The 19,768-nt window shown below is 46.6% G+C and overlaps 1 protein-coding gene across 2 annotated transcripts in view; it reads right to left on the bottom strand.

The window, feature by feature from the left end:
• Positions 1-19,768, bottom strand: part of NR6A1 (nuclear receptor subfamily 6 group A member 1) — a 71,665-nt gene that overhangs the window by 51,671 nt on the left and 226 nt on the right. For both annotated transcript variants that reach the window (XM_054284321.1, XM_054284322.1), the window contains exon 2: positions 7,417-7,476. In XM_054284321.1, coding sequence (XP_054140296.1) covers positions 7,417-7,476 — 60 coding nt within the window. The remainder of the gene's footprint in view (positions 1-7,416; positions 7,477-19,768) is intronic.

Raw genomic sequence — 19,768 nt, 5'->3', positions numbered from 1 at the left:
CCCAAGGAATTTTGGGCAGTTAAAAATAACCTCCAGTGCCCACTGTAGAATCTAGCCTGCTGAATCTGAGTGTTTGGCCATGGCACTGCTGGTTAAACACTCACCCCAATTTCAGTGAAACAGCAATAACTAAAATTACTGGCAGCAATTCCATGCTCTTGTCTCCCCAAGGGGTATTTGCATGTTTACCCTGCTGAAGTCATTTACCTCGACAAAGAAAACACATTTTTATAATACAATTAAAGCTTGTTCCAGGACAAAGCAAATGTGCTTGCACATGGCATTTCTGGGATGCTCCTGGCCCCAGTTTCCTTCACTGGGGTCACACACCTCCCTCGTGAGAGGCACAGCTACAGCACAGGGCTGGGAGGAAAAGGGAAGCTGGTTTACTACCAGATGCATTTGTAAAATTTATTTAGTGATACTTTAGGGCAGTGCTGTTGGGATTCCTGCCCTGCTAAATAAAAGCCTTATTGTGAGGAGCCAGTAGAATGATTGGATTAGGGTGTAAGAATTGTTCAGGCCCCATAAATACAAAGAGCACAAGAAACATGCACCAAATTAACTCAGTCCTGAACAGTTACCTCTTACAAACAGGTTAACCACTGTGTTTCAGGGTTTGTATGCAAATTTTGGGGAAACCATTTTCTTCATACAGCAAGCCATTCTCCACTGTAATTTGAAAGAAACTCCTGTGTGCTTCCAGTGTTCAATCCTTCAATTAATAGAAAAGGTCTCGTTCAGCAGGCACTGCCTCCGGCCCCGTGGCCTCACAGGGACCCCAGCTCTGTTCATACAGAGAACAGAGGTGGCTCTCAGGGACCCCTGTCAGCATCTGGGGAGGGTCCACTTCATGCTTTTTCACAACACAAAATAATAATTAAGGAATTGCAATAGAGGTGGCAGCTGTCAGCTCTAGTTTCAGTGTTTCCTAGGGGAAAGAAGTCTGAGGGAAAGGAAGGTATGTTGGAGGGTCATCACTTTTGGAGTGTGCCTTGCACATACTGCCCATTACAGTTTCCACAGTTTTATCATTTCAGAGCGTGTCCAAAAAATCTGATGGAGAGCTTTGAACTTTGCAAAGGTGAAGGAGTGTGCAGCCAGGATATAGAAATAATATGTACAGTTTAACTTACAGTAGAAATTCAGGCTCTGAAATTGTGAAACAAGAAGATGAAAGTTCCTACCTCAAAGGTCACTGGAGGGATAAAGGAGGAAGAAGTAGTAAATTGAGAAAAAAGCCTCTCTCACAATGTCATTTAAATATAAACACACTGTTTTGGTTTGTTAAAACCAAAATTTCATGCTTGACTTGAACTGAGTTTCCTTGATTTATGTTATACCTACCACATGTAGTCACCCTTCACACTGGGACACTTCTGAGCCTTAACACTCCAGGCTGAGCACTGCTTGTGATTAATTCAAATTGTCTTTGTTCTTTCCACCAGCTCCTACTCCAAATGATGGCAAGAAAAAGGTGAGACTAATTTTTGGAGAATTCTTTTGATTTTCAGTATCAGCTGATGTTTAATGATTCCATTAAAATCAATCAGTTTAAGTGCAGGCTACAATCTGTATTCCTGAGCAAGATTGCTTCGAGTACTTTATTAGACAATACACTTACTGTTAAATTACATGTATCAGCTCAGGATATTCTGAGAGAAACTGTTAGATCCCTACAACAAGAGAAAATACTCTGAATTTAAAGCAACTTTCCAGCATTTAAGCAGTAAATTATCCCCCCTGACTCTGTAGGCTCCACTGCACTCACAGCAAAGTTATTTCAGATACAGCAGCAGATTTACTTTTTAACAAACAAACTGCAGATAAGTCATCCCTCTGGAACCATGCAAGCCAAGTGGAAAAGGTGAAGATAATTAGATGCAATATAGAGATTTAAAGAGACTAAACCCCTTTTTCATCTTTTTAGGGAAAAGAAGAGCAGGAGCTGTGGAAACACAGACATTGTTACTCCACTAAGTAGATCCCCTTCTCTCACTTCTGTTGTTTTAGTACTGTGGGTGAGCCTCCACCCCCAGTTTTTTTCCAAGTGAACTTTATAAAGAAATCTGAATCATTATAAACATCCTTAGTGCTCCTATTGAGAACCTGTATATCCACAAGAGGAAGGGCTTTTCCACAACTGCAACTCCAATATATTCAAAGCTGGTTTAAGCAATACTGAGTGAACTCAGCATCCATAACCAGAGTGTTACACTTCTGCAATTCATTAGTCCTCGAGGTTCCATTCCATAATTAAAATGCTTTGCAGTTTAAGGCTTTACAATAAAGAATGTGCAGTCCTCAGCAGTGTTTCCACTGCCAGTCTATGGAAAACATATGCATGGAAAATCTGCCCGGTGCATGTGCACAGCCATCTTTGGATAGCTTCAGTGAACATTCAACGCTGTCGGTGAGTTTGAGAACTAGAAAAAACCATCGACCGTTGACTGTACCTTGAGGTTTATCACAAACCCTCTGTTCAATGGAGAGCCTGAGCCTTCAGAGATTTCACATGTGGTTGCCATTAGCAGGTCATGATTTACAGATTATATTAAGAGCTGCAGAGGTTGAGTTTTTCCAGTTCTGCTTTCTCTAAAAGTGAATTGGTGTATAAGAAATGCTTGTTTTCTCTTAAAAAAAAAAAAAAGAATTAAAGCTTTATACTAGCACAGAATTTCTGCAGAACAGAGTATAAGAGATCAATGGAAGGTTTTGTATGGGCAGCACAAAAGCAGGAACGTATCCACACCATATGGGACACCTGGAAACAAATCTGAGCGTGGTATATATTGAAAATAGCAGAATATAGGCCAGATCAGGAGGGAAACCTTTCCATTTGGGCTGGCAACTTGAGCTTTGCTGGAGAAAGCTTTGGAATGTCAGTTCATTGCTCCCAGGAACCTGCAGTTGATTCCAGCAGCTGCTCAGCGGGCGAGGAGCGGCTCCTCCCGGGCAGCTCCAGCTGCTGCCAGGGCTCAGGCTGTCACCCTGCAGCCAGCAAACAGCCTTTATTTCCAAAGGAACACCAACCAGACCTGGGCACCTCACTGCCAGGGCTCAGGCTGTCACCCTGCAGCCAGCAAACAGCCTTTATTTCCAAAGGAACACCAACCAGACCTGGGCACCTCACTGCCAGGGCTCAGGCTGTCACCCTGCAGGCAGGCAGGCAGCAAACAGCCTTTATTTCCAAAGGAACACCAACCAGGGCATGGGCACCTCACTGCCAGGGCTCAGGCTGTCACCCTGCAGCCAGCAAACAGCCTTTATTTCCAAAGGAACGCCAACCAGACCTGGGCACCTCACTGCCAGGGCTCAGGCTGTCACCCTGCAGCCAGCAAACAGCCTTTATTTCCAAAGGAACACCAACCAGGGGCTGGGCACCTCACTGCCAGGGCTCAGGCTGTCACCCTGCAGCCAGCAAACAGCCTTTATTTCCAAAGGAACACCAACCAGGGCATGGGCACCTCACTGGCATGGCTCAGGCTGTCACCCTGCAGGCAGGCAGGCAGCAAACAGCCTTTATTTCCAAAGGAACACCAACCAGGGGCTGGGCACCTCACTACCAGGGCTCAGGCTGTCACCCTGCAGGCAGGCAGGCAGCAAACAGCCTTTATTTCCAAAGGAACACCAACCAGGGCATGGGCACCTCACTGGCACCCACGTGGATCGTTCTCCAGCCCAGCTGGCTGCCCAGGACTGCAGCCTCTGGCAGCAGGAGCCCTAACAAGGGTGCAGGCACTTGTTCTGCCTATGCAGGGACTGCAGAGTCCATGAATAAGGAGAGACCCGAAGCACGTGCCAGGGAATTTTGTCTTGGGCTGCTCTGGAGTGAAGCACCATCGCCATGGCCGGGCATCTTCAGCATCTTCAGCTTCTAATGGCTGCAATCAACATTCATTGCTGTCGGTGGGTTTTCATTGCTATCAACTCACTGATCAATGAATGCAAACTGCGGACCAGCCAGCCAAGGACCTCCTGCTCCGATGGCCAGGTGGCCTGTCCAGCTGGAAAAGTGACACCTTTGCCAAAGAAATGCCCTGTCCACGTTCTGCCTGCCAAAACTGTGTAAGACTGAGCCATTGTCCCACAACACGAGTTCAGGATTCCTCATCCAGCTCCCTCATGAGCAGATCTGAGTGCTAATTAAGAAATGCACAGGGATTTTAAAGGAGCACAACAGTTGAGGAACTAGTTCAGTTTTAATAAAAGTGTCACCCAACTGGTAAATCTATCAGTAAAGCATAAACCTACTGCTTTACCAGGTTATAGGAAATTAAACTTCCTCCTGAGTGAGCCAAGCTATGGAACAGCACTGGTCCTACAAAGTGCCCAGTGAGAGATGAAAAAGGACTGAACTGTGGGGCTTTGGGGTGAGAATGGGAGGAAGCAAAGCAGAAAATAGTGCTTTAAGAAAATAGTGCTTTAAGGTACTGCTGCAGAGAACATTCTTCAGGGCTGTGGTGGGCAGGGCCAGCTTCAGTTCTGCTGGAAAGGTGAGGAGCTGGAGCAGGCAGGGAGGAGCAGACACCTCTCTGCATGGCAGACAGACTGACACTGCCCTGAGACACAGGAGCAGCCTCTCCAGCTGCCCTCCAAGTTTTCTGCATGACTGGCACGACATCCCTGCCCAGAAATGCCCCTGTCTGCGGGCAGGAAAGGGAGGAGGCTCCTGTGGTGCCCCCACGGCACTCGGAGCAGGGATGGTGGATCTCCCTCTGCCCAGCACTGGTGTCAGTCAATCCCTGGGCAGCAAATGCTCCAAGCACTTCTCCTGCACTTTGTTTGCTCCTCCAGTTGCTCTCAGGATTATCCTGAAGGAGCCTGTTCAGACAGGCTGGGCTGCTATCCCACAGGAACCGTGTCCCTCTGTACACCTCAAGTCAGAACAACTCACCAAGGACTTCTAAACTCCAGTCTGGTGAATATTCAAAATATATCTGCTTGCTCTGTTCAAAGACTTAAACTTGTTCAATTTGACACAGGAACAGCTCCACCAAGTTCAACACCAAACAGACTGAACTTTGCAAAAGTGGAATTTTAGGAATAATCTGCCCTCTCCCTGGGTCTGATAGCCAAGAGCCCTTTTCAGTCACCCACAGCGAGCACTTGCACCGACAGCCCGGGTAAGTACAGGGAATTTACCACAGCAGTGTAACAGTGAGCAGCCCAAAAGCATGCCTGCCAGATTGCTTGAACATTATGAAAACAAGACAAATGACTCATTTTTGATGCAGTTTGACATTCTGCCTTTGAAATCTCAAAATTTTCAGCATGCTTGGCAGACTCATTCGGAAGTGAGAGTGCACAATTTGGATTTTTTCCAGAGACATCTTACATGATGTACAAGAAAGCACTTTTGTGTTATTTTAAATAGACATTTCAGCCAACTGGTTTTCCTCACGTATACCTGCATGAAAGTAGAAAATGCAGAAGTCCTGAGGTGTTCATCTTTACTGCAAGGACACGTGAAAATAATTCACTGCAATTACTCTGAATAAGACGTTTCAGACAAACAGGGGAAATTACAGTAAAGGGGCCATTACCCCAGTTTGCTAATGCACAAAAAGCCAAAGGCTTCAGCCCACATTCCACACCTCTCAAATGCTCTGCATGTACAAATAGGATTAAAATTTGGGTTCCTACTTAGCTGTAAAAAATCCCCCAGAATTTTTTTTTTTTGCTTTAATTTTGGTAAAGGAAGACAGCAAGGGAAAAAACTAAGGAAAGACAGGCACGTTCAGAATGTTTTTAAATCCATGCTTGGGAAGCTTCAGATGTTTGTGTCAGCAACTGTTTGCTGCCCAGAGCACACCAGGGTGACACTGAGCACAGCACACTCGGTGCTGCCACCGCGGCCAGGGGACAGCTGGGCTGGGGACACTGGGGACCTGCCCAGCAGCAGCTCCAGGGCTCACCCATCCCCAGCACAGGCCACGAGGGCTGGCCCATGGTCCTGGCTGAGCAGGGGCCACCAGCGCTGAGCCGTGATCGAGAGACAGGGAGACATCAAAAGAACTCGAGGAGCTCGGTTTATTTAGTTTATCAAAAGTTTATATAAATATCTTCATAGGGAACAGACAAGCATTTTTCATTTTAGCAAAAGATAACAGACATGAAAGCTGCAGCTAGACAAATGCACACTGGCAGTAACACACAGTTATTTAAGGGGGGAAGGAGGGTCAGTCAGCTCATGTTGGACAGCCCTGCCCTTTTTCTGCTGATACATTCTGCTGGGAGAATACTATGGGAAATTTAGTTATGTTTTAATACCTGTCAATGCACATGAGTAAATTTGAGCTGTATCAGGCCACAAAGGTTCAACAGAGTATTAGCCAATATGTCATCATGAACTGTACATGTCTCTAGATGACAAATTATTCTACATATGCATGTGAAATTACCTGTTTCCATATAAAAGTGATAAACTGCGTGAAAACGTAGCTAGATACCAACAAAGATGTGTTTTATTAATCACCAGGCAAATAACTGCAGACATGTTCAGAGCTCAGGGCCTGCCATCCATGCACTCCACAGGGCTGCTCTCACTATAAAGGAAGGAACCAGATCCTCACTCCCATCACACAGGAACCACAGTTCTCCAATAAAAGTCAGTGCAAGTCCACCAGCACAAAGGCACGTGGAAAGGACCATGTCCTGGCTCTGGGAGGCTTTTAGCAGTTGTGAACATCTGAGCATTACTTTGAAATGAGCTGCCAGTTCAAAGTCTGCCGCGTTTGACAAATCCGCAGAGTTCCCAAACAATGAGATGAAAAGTTGCTCTCAATGAGGGGCTCCCAGCCCTGTGAAGGACACGGTTTCCCAGTCCCACCAGTCTGACAAGGGCCTGTTGCCATCTAGTGGATTCCCACCGACTGCTCCCTCCGCACAGCAAATGCCACTAGATGGAGTGTTAAGAAGGAATTCTGAATTCCTCCTTTTTTAGGTGTCCAGCACCTCAGGTTTTCAAAGTCTCAAAAAGCTACAGGCCCAGAATTACCCTGAAATTGAGGAGGATTGCACCAACTGCTCTCAGTTTTATGAGAAATGTCACGCTGTAGATTTTCAAGTGTTAGAATGAAACACTACAGAAAAAGACTCCCATGTCTCAACATAATTTACATCACCTCAGGGGTTTCTATCACTCATGCAGGCACCTCCTTCGCCGAGATATCTCTGGTGGCAACAGGTCTTACACAGCCTGCATTCTGCTGGAGTAAATAGTGATGTACAGACCTGGTCTGTGCTACTTTAGTGAGAAATACCTCATCAGCTCTCAGCTGTGGGAATCCCCACTTTCATGAACAAGCATCAGCTGTAAAAGTTCTCCACCATGGAGCATCAATTCACATCTCTGGATTACCTCAGAATGAGAAATTCTACCCCGTCCCACATGGCAAGAAAAGGGGTACTTACTGCCCACGGAGTTCACAGGGAGGACAGGAGAGGAGGAACTCATCTGCTCCACATCTGCAGCTAATGGGAAAGTGAAAATGAGAAAGATGTGATGTGCATGTTACTGAGAAGGTTTTACTTTGAAAACTTTCATTTACTCTGAAATTGAATACGTGTGTCTTCAGTCACCCGAGGAAGCTGCTGTGAGGAGCAGGAAATTTCAACAGCATTAGCCTCCCCCTCTCAAGGTATTTCTGCCATACACATTATCTGTAGATCAACTTTTCTCAGCAGTCATATTAGTAATTTATAACTTGTGATGGTTTGAGAATATCAATTCAGAGCAACTTCCAGCACAAAGAAAGTCTAAATTACACCAGGTTTAAACTACATGCAGAGCATTACTGTGGAATGAAAGGACATGATGATCTCCCATCTGTGGCCAGTGAACCTTCAAAAGATTCCTGATCAGAAGAGAGATCCTCTTCCAAAGGCTGGCAGGCTGCTGGAATTTGATCTGGAGCAGCATCAGAAACAAGTGTCTTTAAGCACAAGACACTCCAAAGCTTTCTTTTCTAGCAGCTGAAAGAAGAAACAGAACTTCCTGCCTGTGTCTGCCAGTGAAAACCCTCAAAGTCAGAACGTGATCAAAACCAAATGCCAGACTGCCCTCTGTGTTTTGGAAAGGATCCACCTCCCCGGGACTCAAACCAGGAGAAAACCATCTTGCACTAACAGGGTCAGTTTTAACGCAAGATTAGGCAAAGCCAAGATGCATTCTTTGGGCTTGATCTCTCCCAAAAGACCACAGCCCCTCTCAGCACATCACCACCAACACCCAAGCCAAGCTCAGTCTCCATCTCTGTGATTTTGGTGCTGCTAGGTCCCACATAATTATATATTCTGAAACTCTTGTTTAGCTCCAAGACCAATAAATGTGCACTACAAGTTTGCATTCCTAACCACAGAACACAGCCCCAGAAGCACAAGCCCAGCCCACGCCAGGCTTTGCTGCCAGCCCAAATCCTGCCTTTCACATTCTTGCAATTCCCATTTCTGGGGCAGCAGGCAGTTCCCTGAGGACCACTGTTTACACTGGAAGTGCAAAGTTCTGCTCTAATTAGGCAAACCACAAACAAGAGTAAACACTTCAGCAGACCATTTTTCTAGAACGTGAGAGCAGACACTGCACCACACTGACTAAATCCTGCTGCCACACTTCCATACCACCCTGAGCCTCCTCGGTGTAGCTACTCAAAGCAGCAGCTTTGGTTCATCATGTTAAACACCAGCCATAGCTGAAAACAGCAACAAACACAATTACAGATTTATTCAGCAATGCCCTGGCTTGTTCCTGTCCTACTCCCCACTGGATTACCAAGGTATTTACTCCTAGAACACCTACACATGAATTTGTCATCTTGCCTGGCTCCTGCAGCAGTGCTCAGAAAGCTGCATGTGGCATGCTGGCTGCAGACCTCCCAACAGGCTCTGCATTACACCGCACAGTCTCTGATGTGCTCAGAGAAGAAAAATTATTTTGCATCTTCCTATTTTCCACCTTAATACTACAGTCTCCCTAACTTAGGAACTAGCTAGCCATATACTGTACATGTTTTGTAAATTAAAAAAAAATATTCTTCATATGTAGTACAGCCATTTCAGGTTCCTGGAGAGAGTTTTGTCCTTTGCCTGTTGAAAGCTACGGATGCTCTCACACACATCCAAGTTAAGGCGAGCAGTAAGTGCAGGCTGAAGTCACTCTGCCTCTCTGGGGAGTGGTGCAGAGTGAGCCCTGAGCACAGAGGTTTCAGCAGGCTGAGGGAGGGCAGCAGCCAGCAGATGGTCCCTGCGAGGTTACCTGCTGCTCTGGCACAGGGGTCACTGCCCAGCCCTGGCCAGATGGCACAAGGCAGGCACCGCGAGCGGCTGCGAGGGCAGAGGCACTCGGGGCAGTAAGCTACACCTGCCGGCATCTGCAGTGCTTCATCAGGTGTCACCCAGAGAGCAACTCAATCATGCATGTGCCTTCTGAAGGGAGGTTTCTCAGTGGGAAGTGTTTAGAGAGAGGCAGCACACATTCTCCAAGTGAAATTTCAGATTGTTCACTGTAATGCCACGTTACAGGCTGCAAACAACAAAGTGTAACTATTTCCCAGCCATACTTGGAAATTCTGTGTTTTACTGGCTGTTTGCAGTATGTTCACCATGCTCACCGCACCCAGCTGCTCAAGTTTGGGGTCACAGTCCCCTCAATGCCCTGTGCTGCTGGGAGCCCAGCAATCCCACAGCCCCTGCAGGAACATGGCACAGCTGTGCCATCCAAGGGCAGCAACACATCAGCATTTCTGGGCTCGTGCTACTACTGGTATTTACAACATATTAATCTCAAAATCACACTTGGATTTTATTCTAAGTACGCAGAAGCACAACTGCTTATTCTACACCTGGCCTTCAATAGATGAATTTAAAAATTTCTCTCTGTGTAAAAACACATCTGTTTATGAAACATGGCAAAGCTGATTTGCTCTCTTACCCATAATCCCCCACCCTTCCCTCCAGCCCTTTTTATCTTCACTATTATATGTAATCCATTAAATTCCTAAAAACAGTTCATCCAAGGGAGAGGAGATATGGACTAACAACCAGGCTAAGATTCTGGAAAGTGGATTGCTCTAAAAGAGGAAAAGGACAGAAGTCTGCTCAGTCTGCTCAGAAGAGCTGCTGCTGCCAATACAAGTATTTACCTCCTGACCTCTCTGCCCACTCAGTGAACAGTGGCAATTGTTTTCCTGTATTATATACTGTTTACAAGCCCTGAGTGGTATGAAAGGAATTAATAATTCAGCTCATGAAGCTGATGACCTTTATTGGGGTACCCCTCTTTGCTGAGCAGGAATCAGAGCAAAAAGCTCCCTTGAAACCACAGGGTTTCTTTTTAAGTGTTTTTCACTTTACAGCCTAATTTGCCACCATAACATAAATCAATTATTTCTCCTGCTTTAAGCAACAGTGCTACCTATTCTCAACCCCTCGATTTCTAACTTCCCTTGTATCAAGCCAGGCCTTGTTCTTTGGCTTTTCCAGTGGTCTGGTAAACACTGGCAAGGCCAGCATGGAGAGCTTTGCGGGACCAGGAACATTTGGGAACACCAGCAAAAAGACATGATGCCATTCTGAACTTCTCTTGACCTCTGCCTGCCCTTGTCCCTGTCCATGCTAATTGAAGGAGTATATGGGCTACTCCTAGAAATGAACTTAGCCTGAGCCTGGACTCAGCACTGGACTCTGAGCATGAGCTGTGGTGCCCCCTCCCCAGCATGGAGGAGCTCAGCAGGTGGCACAGGGTGGGTGACACAGGGCAGGTGACACAGGGCGGGTGACACAGGGCAGGTGACACGGGGCAGGTGACACGGGGCAGGTGACACGGGGCGGGTGACACGGGGCAGGTGACACGGGGCGGGTGGCATGGGGCGGGCAGCACGGGGTGGGTGACACGGGGCAGGTGACACGGGGCAGGTGACACAGGGCAGGTGACACGGGGCGGGCGGCACGGGGCGGGCAGCACGGGGTGGGTGACACGGGGCAGGTGACACGGGGCAGGTGACACAGGGCAGGTGACACAGGGCAGGTGACACGGGGCGGGCAGCACGGGGCGGGCAGCACGGGGCGGGCGGCACGGGGCACCCTGAGCACTCAGGGATTCCAGGGTGGGAAGGAGCAGAAGGTGCTGCCTCAGGCAGTGCCACCATGCCCAGGATCAGCCACACACGGGATCCGTGTGGCCCAGCCCAGTGCTGCTTGTGGGGCTGCAGGCAGGAGATGTGTGTGGCACAGGATGTTCCAGAGGTGACTCTGCCGTGTCCCACACGAGCCAGCCTCGTGGCCATGAGCCGTCACAAGCCCAGCCTGACCCAGCTGTGGGGTTCTCCAGGACCCCAGGCCCAGCCCGCACCATTCCATGGGCTTATCCAGGTGCAGGACTTGATGGCTGTGTCTAACTTTGAAGTTTCAATCAACCTTTTCCTTCAGGTTACTGAGGTCCTTCTGAACAGCAGCTGTGCCCTCCAGAGTATCAGCCTGGTGTCATCTGCAAGCCTGAGGAGTTTGTCCATCCCACCATCCTGATGGTTGATGAAACTGCTCAGTAGTGTTGGCCCCAACAATGACTCCCAAGGACAGTCACAGCTTAATGGCCACCAGTTAGTGCTTGAACTCAACTGAACAAAAGAGCCCAGGTTTGCACCCAAACTGCCTGCTAGGATGACATGGGAGACTGCATCAGAAGCCTGCCTAAGCTAAGGTTAATGGCAGAATTACTCTCTCCTCGTGCATGGATCCAGCCATCCCATCACAGAAGCAATGAGGTTGCTCAGGCATGATCTCTCCCCTTGGTAAACCCACAGTGAATGTTCCCAATTATCTCCCTGTCCTTCAAGTGCCTGGAGAAGCCTTTTGGGAGGATTTGCTCCATACCCTTCCCACTGAGGGCTGAGACAAGGCTGAGCAGCCTGCAGTTCCCCAGAGCAGCTACTACTCAGCAAAGCTGAGCTGAAGGTGATTCATTATCCCTTATCAGCTCAATTTTACTATACAGAGACATTCCTCCCCTTTCCCCTACATTGGCTAGAGCTGGTCTCACCTCAGCACTGAGAACACACACTGTTTGCAGAGAGGAGTGGGAAATAAGGTCATCTCCTGATAAATATTTTTACTTATTTTCATTTACATGGAAAACAGTCCCAGTTCCTGCTTACCAACAAAACAGAAAGGAAACCTACACAGCCATGCATCTTCCATGTACATGCACTGTATTCCTCAATGAAGTCTCTACAAACATTGTTATTTTGAATGCCTGTTTACATTCCAGTAAAATTCTGTCAGCATGCTATCTGATTTATTGATGCCATCAAAAGTCACAGGATTCCTGACGTGCCTCCTGAGGCACAACAACCAAAGCAGAAAGGAGGCGCATCTTGCTGTGCTATCAGCATTACCACATGCCTTATGGGCTGGGTTTCCAGAGCCTCTGGGATTTCTGGGACAGGGCACAGTGCTCTTTGGAAAGCTGCTGGGAGGTTCAGCAGGCTCTGCTCCTGGAAGATGGGGTGCTGTGGAGGGAGTACCCCCAGCCAGATCGTGATAACAGCTGACTCAGCCAGCTCCTTCCTCTAAAGGGGACTCATACACATTTGGCATCTTATTTCACACTTTTAGGCTACCAAAAGGGAAAATACAGTCAAGCACCAATGCTTTTTAGAAAAATTATAGTGATGAAGAAAAAAGCCTGTCCCAGAAGGTGATCATGTCTCTGTTTCACACCCAGTGCCTCTCAGCACCCCAGCCCACAAGCACACCGCCTTTGTCCCTGGGCAGGAGATTTTTGCATCTTCTCTACCTGGAGGACGTTTTGGTTTATTAGGGTTTTGCCTTCCAGGCAGCCCAGCCTACTCCAATATTGAAAGATCAATTGCATAATCAGTCTGTAAATCTGGGGAAATTCTTTATTGACTTTTTGATGGCTGATAAAGTGTTGGCCAACATGAGGAATACCACTTCAGCAAAATCCATCTAGAGTTCACTAGAATTACCTACATTAAAAAAACAGAATTGACTGATATTATACAAGAGATGCCATTTTTTGAGGAGTTAACATCAACGCAGATTAATACTGATCTCCTGATAAATAACAGCATGTGATGATATACAGAACGTGGCAGAAATGTGTTGCAGATTGGGCAGCATTCCCAGAGGCAAGTGCACTGGGTTGGAAGCACCCCTTTACCTGGACACCTGAACGGAGATGGGTGTGGCTCCCATCTTTGTGAGGCCACCTGGACGTGGCCGTGGCTGCAGTAAGTGCCCAGTCCTCGAGAGTGCAGGGTTCCCTCCCATCACTGATTCCAGCATCTGCTTGTGCAGTGCAGAGATCAGAGCCCCGAGCACTCCCCTCTCACCCATCCCTGACTCCAGCATCCTGCCCATGCAGTGCAGCAATCAGAGCCCCCAGCACTCTCATCACTGATTCCAGCATCACTGACTCTCACCCATCACCGATTCCAGCATCACTGACTCTCACCCATCACCGATTCCAGCATCACTGACTCTCACCCATCACCGATTCCAGCATCACTGACTCTCACCCATCACCGATTCTAGCATCACTGACTCTCACCCATCACCGATTCCAGCATCACTGACTCTCACCCATCACCGATTCCAGCATCACTGACTCTCACCCATCACCGATTCCAGCATCACTGACTCTCACCCATCACCGATTCCAGCATCCCCCTCATGCAGTGCAGAGATCAGAGCCCCCAGCAGCAGCAGCATCCCGGGTTTGGCTGCACTGAAAGGCTCACACGGAGCATTTGGCCTCCCAGGGACAGGGATTACCAATGGCAGGAATCGAGGGAAATTGGATTCTTTCTCCCCACCTACCTCTGTGCCACTGTCCCCCGTGTTTGCAAACCGCATTAGCTCCTGCTGCCTGCCATTCCAGAAACACTTCCCTTTCTCCTTGGGGCTCATGCCAGCCACATCTGCCCGTTGCTGTAATGTCATTTTGCAGCATGCCACATCTCTTAGTAGCTTTTCATTGTAGTAACACATCCAAGCATCTTAGAAAGCACCCAGAAACTGTCTGACAGACAGAAAAACGCTGTTCAGAATAGAAACATCCTTCACGACATTTGGATATTTGTCTCCACTTGTGCTAGAAAATTACCTTAAATGCAGAAAAAATCTGCATTTTCAAAGAGAAGGCTCCTAATCTTTTCAATGAGAAATTAATTTTGATTGAATTTAGTAGACACTGCTGGTCTGAAGAACAATCTGAATTGTAACTGACTTTTAATCTAACTTAAATAATACAGCAGTTCATGTTTTGCTGATTTCCATGAAAAGACTGTGCGCGGTTTTGTCTTTGTTAAAATCCATGTTGGAAGACACGATTACAAGTTTTACAATCTTAAAATAATTGTTACATACGTTGCTGCAGGGAATCTGTGTCCTTCCTTTTGGTGCTCCACAGATGGTGGTGTTCTGCTTGGGCAGTGGTGGGTAGGGCTGCTCCCCCTGCACCCCACCCAGCCAGGAACCCTGGGCACGCCTGAAACATCTCACTCTCCCCAGGAAAAATCATCCCAGCATGGTCTGCTATCTGCTGCGCTGAAGGAGATGAGAAAGGCTGTGGCACTGCCAATTACTTTGCCATGATTGTGGCATTTCTTATGTAGCAACTATTGCAGAGGTTTTCATAGGAAAAAGAAAGCTACACACAGGTCTCTTGGTCCAATTTATAGGAGCTTACTAGAATATTTTGTAGGATTTCTTATTTGAATTTCAAATTATTATTTGAACTCTTACTGGAATTCAAACAATCCCTATCCTACAATAAAATATCCTACAGATGTTGACAACTCCAGTTCATTTATTATTAGGCAATGTACAGATACTTCTTTAAGCATAACCCAAAGGCAGAAGAAGAGGTCAAACACCCAGAGGTGCATTTCTTCCCCAGTACCAGTTTCCAATAGAAGCTGTTTCAAACTTATGTTGTTTCATGAAAAAAAGAGCAAAATTTTAAAATTCTGATCTTCTAGATAAAAACATGCTTCTGCTGGACCTGCCACTTCAGAACACGGAGGTTTGGGAACAGGAAACAAACCCTGCACCTACCAGCTACAGAAAAAAGGTAAATTTAAAAAATCTAAGGAGAAAACAACTCAGCATTACTGAAAACAAAACCTGGAGCAGTGATGCAGCACAGCCTGTGGTGTGCACAGATTGCCTCTTACAAAAGCTGGGTGTAAGTTACCACTTGTGAGTAAGGAGCAACACAGCCCCTTCCCTCTGTCCCCATGAAGGGACATTTCTGGCAGGGCCAGCAATCCCTGTTTCCCACATCGTGTGATTGATTGCTCTCTCCCCTTAGAAGAGTTGATTGGTTTCCTGGTGCCAGGAAAATGATTGATGAATATTTCAGGCCATGGGCCTCTCTTCCTGCTGGGTGTCCTTTTCACATGTCTCCAATGGGCCTGGGGATTTTTTTCAAGAGTAGGAAGTGTCATTTTTATGGATATCATCCTGTGATAGGGACAGTTCACTGAGCAGAGCCCTCATGTAAATCCAAGTGAAATACTAAAGGTCAGCTCAAGTGTTAAGGTGAGGGACCCAGCTGGCAGTGCCAGGTAAGCAGGAAAAACAGAACTGGGCAAAGAAAACTTCACAAAGCAGCAGCAAACAGGAGGCACCGAGCAGGCACTCCCTGAGCCTGGCACAGCAGCAAACTGGCACCCAGCACTGGCACCTCTCCTCGGCTCCCTTCAGTTCTGTACCACCAGAGACAGTAAATGTGCAGGTAAGAACAGCCCTGCTTGTGACCCACGTAAGGGCATTTCCTCAGCACTGCTGATAAAACAGGCAGGGCATGGAGAGCCTCCTGGCAAAAGCACTCACAAGACATCTGAAACAACACACTTAGGAATAATTCCTTGTAAGTATTGCCAAACAACATAAAGCTACAGCTGTGAGACTGAATGAAGAGATTTTTGGAGGACAAGCTGGTGTTTGGAAGAACTTTCAGAGCCTCCGAGTTCTTTTACAAATTTTTACTACAACCACGACAGCCATCATTCAATCCCTTGGATTGAGGACCTGAGGGCTCTGCAGCGATTCCCACAGGTAAATTCCCACCCTGGGCTGCTGGGCAGCAGCTAATCAGAATAAACCCTGCGTGGCCAGGAGCCCTGTGCTCATGCACAGCCCAGGGGCACAGCACCAGAGCCTTTATCCAACAGCAGAATTTGTCTGAGGGACATCACAGTCCAGATTCGGTTCCCACAAAATCTACTGAAGGCTTCCCCTCAAGTTTCAGCTGGGAGGTATTTCCAGACAAGGACATCACAGCAATTTGCAGTCAGTCTGGCGTTTGTTTAAAAAAAAAAAAAAAAAAAAAAAAAGCTTAAAAAATGAATCTTTCACACTGACCAGACATTTCCCTAAGTTTAAATTTCCCCACCTCTGCAAGCCCACAGCTGGGATGATTGGGCAATGGAAGGTGGCCATGTAACTTGTGCTCTCTGAAGGACGCAGGTCCACCCTGGGTAAATGAAACCTCCTTATCAAAGTGAGGGAGAACTCAGATACCCCAGGCTTATACTGCTCCCAAGATAAGTTATGGGCAATCATTTACCAATAAAGAACTTCACTGAAGCCAGCCTCTCCGTGGAGTATTTCCTCTTTCTAACAAAACCTGTACAGAACCATTTTTATCAACACATAAAATCTGAAAGTCTTCTAATTATGTAATTAGAAGTGTAATAATTAAGACCAAAGCTAAAGCTCGAAGGGTCCCCTTGTCCCCCAACTTCCCTTTCTCAATTAACTCTGCACAGTGATAACCACTTTGGCTTAAAGGCTAAAAAAGGACAGGATCAAAAGGCTGGTTTAATACAGCTGGAGGGAAAGAATGCATTTCAGCTCCCCAGCAGCCATCTGATGAAACCCTGGGCCAATTCCCTATGTAAATGACTTAATTAGAATTACCAGATTACACTGCTGAAGGCTTTATTTAAATAGGCAGTTTATCAACAGGATAAACTGTGCTCTCATTCTCACAGAATCCTGGTGTAAATGCATCTGTTCTAAGCTCTACCACGTAGAAGTTGAACAGTAATTCAATAAACCACTGGCACATTTTCCCCATCAAAAAAAGAAATCCCACAAAGGACTTGCCAGAGGCAGGACAGAAAGACAGCTATTGCTTCCCAACAACCAAGAATTAGTCTCCCAGCTGGGAAAGTTCCCTCATTTTCTATAATTCAATGTCTTTAAATTGTTTTATAGCAAAGCAGGGAAAAAATCTTGTTGCTGCAGTGTCACATCAAACACCGCATCTGCTCAACATACAGCACTAGTCCTGCTCAGCACAAAAAGGCATGCATAAACCCATTTTCCTGATTAATGATCTACAGAAGCCATCAATACCAAATTCCAACTTTATACCAAGAGGTATTTTTCCATCTTTACCATCAAATCAAACAAAGGAGTTCAGTTGTTCCTAAATTACATGTCTTTCACTTCCCACCACGGAACTGAGAAAATAATGCATAGGGTTCTGAACTATTATTATTTACAAAAGCAAGAGACATCCACATTCAACAAGCCAACACTGAGCTGAAATAACACTGTAGCTTCTTGTTTATTCAGAGACATTTGACTTCAGCAGCGTTGCCATTCGACAACTCCATTTGTTTTTCTTCCTAAATCTTCAAAGAAATGTTTATAGCAAGTAAACTAAGACCCAACTATATCAATGAAATAGTCTTTGTTAAGCAAAGGCTTATCTCATCAGATGCAAAGCAACCAAGCATAAAGAACCACTAAAAATGTCAGTGTGTGCCAGTAAAGTTTGGGAATGCTGCGGAAAAGGGAAGGGATGCAGGCAAAGGGACTTTTCTTTGAAAACCTTACATTCTTTGTGCTCTGACAACTTCCCTCTCTTCTCTGGTATGAAGTTTATCCAGATCAGTAATCTGCCCATCTGAAACTCTAACAGTTTTACGGGAACGCAAAATTCAAGTTTTCTGTTTAGTTTCCTGATAAATCTGTCTTCCAAGACCACAGCACACAACAAAGTGTCCAAAGCTACCTTAATTCCAGCTAATCTGTTGTGTCCCTATTTTAGCTAAGACATTAAATAATTAAAACTGTGTAAAAGCCATCGTGTCTCACTCACAGAGGAAAAAGATGCCAACTGAAGCTACAGCAAGACTGATCTTAAATGGGACCCTGTTGTGAAATAATTGCTACTACTGCAGGAAAAATGAATGCCTTAATGAAATTGCTTTTAAAAAAACCTGGCTTTATGCGTTGCTATTGATTTGCTCAATGACAAAATACGTTTCTTACATGGAAGAGGAAGTACTCAAATTGGCAAGGGAAAACCATCATCTTATATTCTAAGAACGTCAAGTGTCCCCTCCAATAATGAGGCTGCAATTGCCTGTAACTGCTGAAATAAAAGTACACCCTGCATTTCAAAGTTATCCTGAGGCTTCTCTCACTGAAGGCGCCAATAAACTTGCAGCAGTTTACTCTGGGTTAACACAGAAGCCACGTGCACAGCTTAAGTTCATTAATGATTTTAACATTAACATTTTAACACCAAGAATACAATCTGACTTTTATACCTCTGTCCTCATACAATTTCCACTGGTTTTGTTAAGATGCTGTTCCTCAAGGTATCAAAAGCACTATGAATCTTTCTTAAGAAAACGAAATATTCGGAGCCTTCGTTTGCCATTATCATTTGCAGGTATTTTATAAAACCATGAATTAACAACCCAATCTTTCCTGATCCTCCCCCAGAGGCTTTAGAAAGACTGAAGGTCAAGCAATGTCTCAACACCGCGGCAGTATTTCACATTTTTGAAGGCAAAGTAGTAAAAGGTTGTTACATCACCCATTCAAAAGACTAACCACAGCCACAGGTACATCTGTCACAAGAAACAGCTACGCAAAAAACTCTTACAGCTAATCTAATTAATCAAAAGAGATTTCCCTCAAAATCCCACATCTCTGGGAAAAATAGCAAATGCGGACAAGGCATTAATATTGTTGTGCTCTTAGGGACGCCAAAGCAACATACACTTCACAAATTAAATCAGAAAGTTCAAAAAGTATTAAGGCTATATTAAAGCATTAAGAGTGTTATTAGAGGGTTATTAAAGTATCTAAGAGTATTACGTGTCTTTCATCCAATTGGACATCTAATTAAGTGAGGAGGAATAAAGCGCTTCCAGGGACAACTCAGCGTTACACATCGGGGCGCTTCTAGCAGTGCCCATTTCTGCCCTTCCCACACCGCCTATCTTTCGGTACCGCCCGTATCTCGAAAACCGAGGATGCTGCTGATAAAAAGCCTCTTTTGTCTGAGCAAACCCTTTGTAGAGAACCCGAGTACCTTAAGATGGTAAAATGCAATTGTAAACCATAAAAATTGGCAGGGACATTCAAGTGCAGATGCGGCATCTGCATACGGGAAGTGTAAAAGGGTCCCAAATGGTGCCCATAAACCCGGGCAGGGACCGGCTCCGGGGCCGAGCCGAGACACCCGCGGGGCACCGGGAGCAGCCGCGGGGCACGGCCGGGACACGGCGCCGGTACCGGGACCGGGGCAGCCCCGCGCGCCCGGCCCGAGCCGGCAGCGGCCCCGCTCCGCCGCACGCTCCCCGCGGGCCCCGGAGCACCGGGGCGAAGGCGATTCCCGCGGGGCGGGCGAGATCCGCGGGGCACGCCGCCCCGGCCCCGGGCACCGCTGCGGGCGGCGACCCCCGCGTGTCCCCGAGCGGGTCCCGGCCCCGGC

The sequence above is a fragment of the Melozone crissalis genome, unplaced genomic scaffold (assembly GCF_028551555.1).
Source record: "Melozone crissalis strain CALT ecotype California unplaced genomic scaffold, PUWL_Pcris_2 ptg000041l_1, whole genome shotgun sequence".
Taxonomy (NCBI): Eukaryota; Metazoa; Chordata; class Aves; order Passeriformes; family Passerellidae; genus Melozone; species Melozone crissalis.
This window is presented reverse-complemented; position numbering and strand designations above follow the sequence as displayed.